Consider the following 4,214-nt stretch of genomic DNA (forward strand, 5'->3'; position numbering starts at 1 on the left):
GAGCATGGCTGGGTCCTGCAAGATGTGGAATTTTCGCACCCCCCGCCACTCATCTTCCATGCCTCCTGCCCGTGACAATGGACAATGAGCGCTTTCTCTCCCTCTCTCTCTCTGACAATGGGTAATGAGCGCTCTCTCTCTCTATCTCTCACTTAGTCTCCTCTCTCTCTCTCTCTCTCTCTCTCTCCACTTTCATTCACTCCCTCATCATTACAAAGCAAAGCTCAAGACCTCTCTCATCAATGGAGCGTTGCGCTTGGCCTAAGAACCTCTCCTCCAGCCGCAAGCGCGAGATCCAGGAGCTCTGTGGCCACAATCCCAAGAAGCTTAAAGATGTCTTCGACGCTCACTCTCAAACTGGCGATAACCCACAGCAGCCCTTGTTTGCGGACGATCTGATCGTCAGCGTTCTCAGGTCGTTCAGCAACACCCAATCCCTATCGAGTGCGGCTGAGTCCTATGAGGTCTTGCAGGCCCCTAGCAACGCCTTTGTCAGTTCCGAGGTCTCCATGGGAAGTGAGAGCATCAGGTCTCCGGTATTCATCTGCTCGAAGGAGTCCCTAATGGAGGCTGCGACGGTGATATACGAGGGCAGAGCAGACGTGGCTTCGGAGATCCTGAGGCGCTTGTCTGCGATGCCGAATTTCATGGGTAATTCAGAGCAGAAATTGATGGGATACATGTTGTCTGCGCTTAAATCGCGCGTGAGCCCCGTTGATTACCCCCCTCCCGTGGCGGAGTTGTTGGCCGAGGAACATTTGTTATCGGTTTGGTCACTTTACGATATGTCTCCTTGTTTCAAGCTCGGTTTCATGGCTGCCAATAACGCGATTTTGGAAGCTGCATCGGAGCAACCCTCCACTAACAAGCTCCATGTGATTGATTTCGATATTGGTTGGGAAGGACAGTACCGCAATCTCCTCATTCTCTTTTACGTGCAGTCCATCCCTCAGGCGGGCAGTCAATCCACCCTTAAGATCACGACGCTCCCAGATAGCTTCAACAGTGAGGAGAGGCTCAAGATGATTGGGGATCGACTGACTGAACTCGCGGCCCAGATGAATGTTAGGTTAGTATTCAACATCGTGAGGCAGAAGCTGAGCGAGTTGAGCCGTGACTCACTGGGCTGCGAGCCCGACGAGGTGCTGGCAGTGAACTTGGCGTTCAAGCTGTACAGAGTGCCGGACAAGAGCGTGTCCACGGAGAACCCGCGCGACGAGCTCCTCTGGCGTGTGAAGCGTCTGGCGCCGCGGGTGGTGACGCTGGTGGAGCAGGAGATGAACGGGAATACGGCGCCGTTCACGATGCGCGTGGGAGAGGCGCTGGCGTACTACGGGGCGCTGCTCGAGTCGATCGAGTCTACAGCGCTGTGGGGCAAATCGGAGCAAGTGAGGGCAGAGGAGGGCCTGAGTCGGAAATTGGGGAACTTGGTTGCTTGCGAAGGTAGGGACCGAGTTGAAAGATGCGAGGTGTTCGGGAAGTGGAGGGCCCGCATGGGGATGGCTGGGTTCGAGTTGAAGCCACTGGGTCCACACGTGGCCGAGTCGATGAAGGCGTGGCTCCACTGTTGGCCCCGGACTCGGGACCCGAGATTCACGGTGAAAGAAGAGAATGGTGGGTGTTCCTTCGGCTGGCGCGGCCGAACTCTCACCGTCGCATCTTCTTGGTGTTAACCAAATTGATATACATATGCGTAATGTGCTATATATTGTTTTCAAGATGTGTTTCCTGAGAAAATGGAAAAAGAAGAAGAGAATCCAATCCCCCAAGCAATTGAGGAAATAAAAAAGAGATGTTTGGATTAGAGGGAATTTTTTTTTTCCGTGCATGGCATTCATTTCTTGCGCTATTTGATTTGTTCCGTTTGGTATGTATTGAATTTTTGTGTGCACTCTTTCTTCTCCGTCAATAATTGTTGTGGGGCTCCACCCGTTACATCCTTTATGGAGGTTTGTAGTAGCTTAATGCACTCTTTCTTCTCCGTCAATAATTGTTGTGGGGCTCCACCTGTTACATCCTTTATGGAGGTTTGTAGTAGTTTAAAGCTTAGGTCGAGCTCCAATTCCGCTCAATCTTTCGCGGGAGGGGGGTATTTTCGACATGAGTGATACTTGATGTGGTATGACGCTAATATTTGTGCTTTAATTTCTGTCCATGATGGTGATATCTCCTTTCCCGGTTTAATAGAGAGCAATATTACTTGTCCGCCAGTATTTTTCCTTTGAATGTCCTTCCTCAAGCTGGCACGTACACTAAAAAAGCCCTACGCAAGCTCCGAAAAAACACGAGGACCCTTTCTTCATTGAGCAGCTCTCGCTATGCTGCGGGATCAAAGTCCCCCGACCCTAAACCCAAATTCTACATTGTTTTGAAGGGTATTGTGAAATGCAGTGCCACAGTCAAACAAACATTGAGGCAAGGTGGATAAATTGAGATCTAATGAGGAAGAGGGTGAAAAGGGAAAGGTGTTTGAGGAGAAAAAGGGAAGGTTCGTGTAGAGATGATGCAAAGAGATGGTTGGTTGCAATTGGAATTGTGAAGCAGCAGGATTTGTCTAGCTCGTTGTTTCTTGATCAGGTAACGATAAATGCGATAAGGGCAGAGAGAAAACAGCGAGGCAATCATGGATAGCTGCGCTAGACTATACTTCACTGGATGGAGGGTGTAATCACGGCACAACTGAGGGCTTGAGTGATGAGGAGCTGGAGTTTCAAGGGCAAATCGCCATGTTCAGAGAAAAGATTGAGGGTGGAAAGAAAGGTGTTTTCGAGAGTCTTGATGATAGGGCGGTGGATGTGCCGTTGAGAAAAGTATTGATGGAAAGAAATACTGCTTAGTAATCGTGGATGATTACTCTCGCTTTACATGGGTATTTTTCTTGGCAAGTAAGTCTGAAGCATTTTCTCATTTTTCAAAGTTTGCTAAGAAAATTCAGAATAAGAAAGGACATACTATTGCAAGCATGCAAACAAATCATGGAGGTGGGTTTGAAAATCATGACTTTACAAATTTCTGTGATGAATTTGGTTTGCAGCATGTTTTTTTATTGCCATATACTCTAGAGCAAAATGGAGTTGTGGAAAGAAAGAATAAATCGTTGCAGGAAATTGCAAGAACTATTTTAATTGAAAGCAATATTTCTTCTCATTTTTGGGTTGAAGCAATTTCTACAGCTTGTTATGTATTTTTTAGGCCTATTTTAGAGAAACCTCCTTATGAGGTGTTTAAAGGAAAGAAGCCAAATGTTTCTTATTTTCACGTATTTGATTGCAAACGTTTTATTTTGAAAAATGCAAATGATCAAACTGGTAAGTTTGAAGAAAAGTCAGATGAATGATTTTTTTCTCGGTTACTCAACAACAGGCAAAGCCTACAGAGTATTTAACAAAAAGACTTAGTCTGTTGAAGAGTCTATGAATCTCAAGTTTCAAGACTCTACACAGAATCAAGTGGTAGAGACTCAACTTGAAGAGACTGAACCTGCTTGAGATGTTACAAAGTCTACTTCCTTTGCAGAAGTTCAGACTCTTGAAACTCAACAACAGGAAGAACCAAAAAATTCAACTGAAGCAGAGGATGAGCATACTCACAAATCAACCAGCAATTGGAAGCATAAGTCTAGTTATCCCAAAAAACTTATCATTGGCAACATTGATGAAAGAATTCGAACCAGATCCAAAAGGCGAGAAGAGTCTAGTGCTTTGGCACTTATTTCTGAAATTGAACCCAAAATTATAAAAGAAGCCTTGGTTGATAAAAGCTAGATTGAAGCTGCAAGAAGAACTCAAACAGTTCAACATCAACGATGTTTAGGAAGGTAAATCTATTATTGGAGCTAAATGAGTTTCAGGAACAAAGTGGACGAGAAAGGAAAAGTGATCAGGAACAAAACAAGACTCGTGGCCAAAGAATATACATAAGAAGAAGGGATAGACTATGACGAGACCTACGCACCAGTAGCAAGATTAGAAGCAATTAGATTACTTCTTGCTTTTGCTTGCTTTAAAAGTTTCAGGTTATTCCAAATGGATGTAAAGAGTGCATTCCTAAATGAATTTATCTGAGAAGAAGTCTATGTGGAACAACCACCTAGCTTTGAAGATCCAAGAAAGCCAAATTCGGTATATGTGGAACAACCGGGATCGCAGATGCAGCACGCGGAGGAGAAGCAGGCCTCTTCGAGCTCCTCTTAACGTCGGCGAGCGTCTCCCACC

The 4,214-nt window shown here is 45.8% G+C and overlaps 1 protein-coding gene across 1 annotated transcript; it reads left to right on the forward strand.

Annotated features, from left to right (window-relative positions):
* Positions 1-242: 242 nt before the first annotated feature.
* LOC104453969 (scarecrow-like protein 8) lies at positions 243-1,673 on the forward strand. Its single transcript, XM_010068640.3, has one exon. It carries the CDS (start codon positions 243-245, stop codon positions 1,671-1,673), a length of 1,431 nt encoding a protein of 476 aa, XP_010066942.2.
* The last annotated feature ends 2,541 nt before the right edge of the window (positions 1,674-4,214 follow it).

Source organism: Eucalyptus grandis, chromosome 1, assembly GCF_016545825.1.
Source record: "Eucalyptus grandis isolate ANBG69807.140 chromosome 1, ASM1654582v1, whole genome shotgun sequence".
Lineage (NCBI taxonomy): Eukaryota > Viridiplantae > Streptophyta > Magnoliopsida > Myrtales > Myrtaceae > Eucalyptus > Eucalyptus grandis.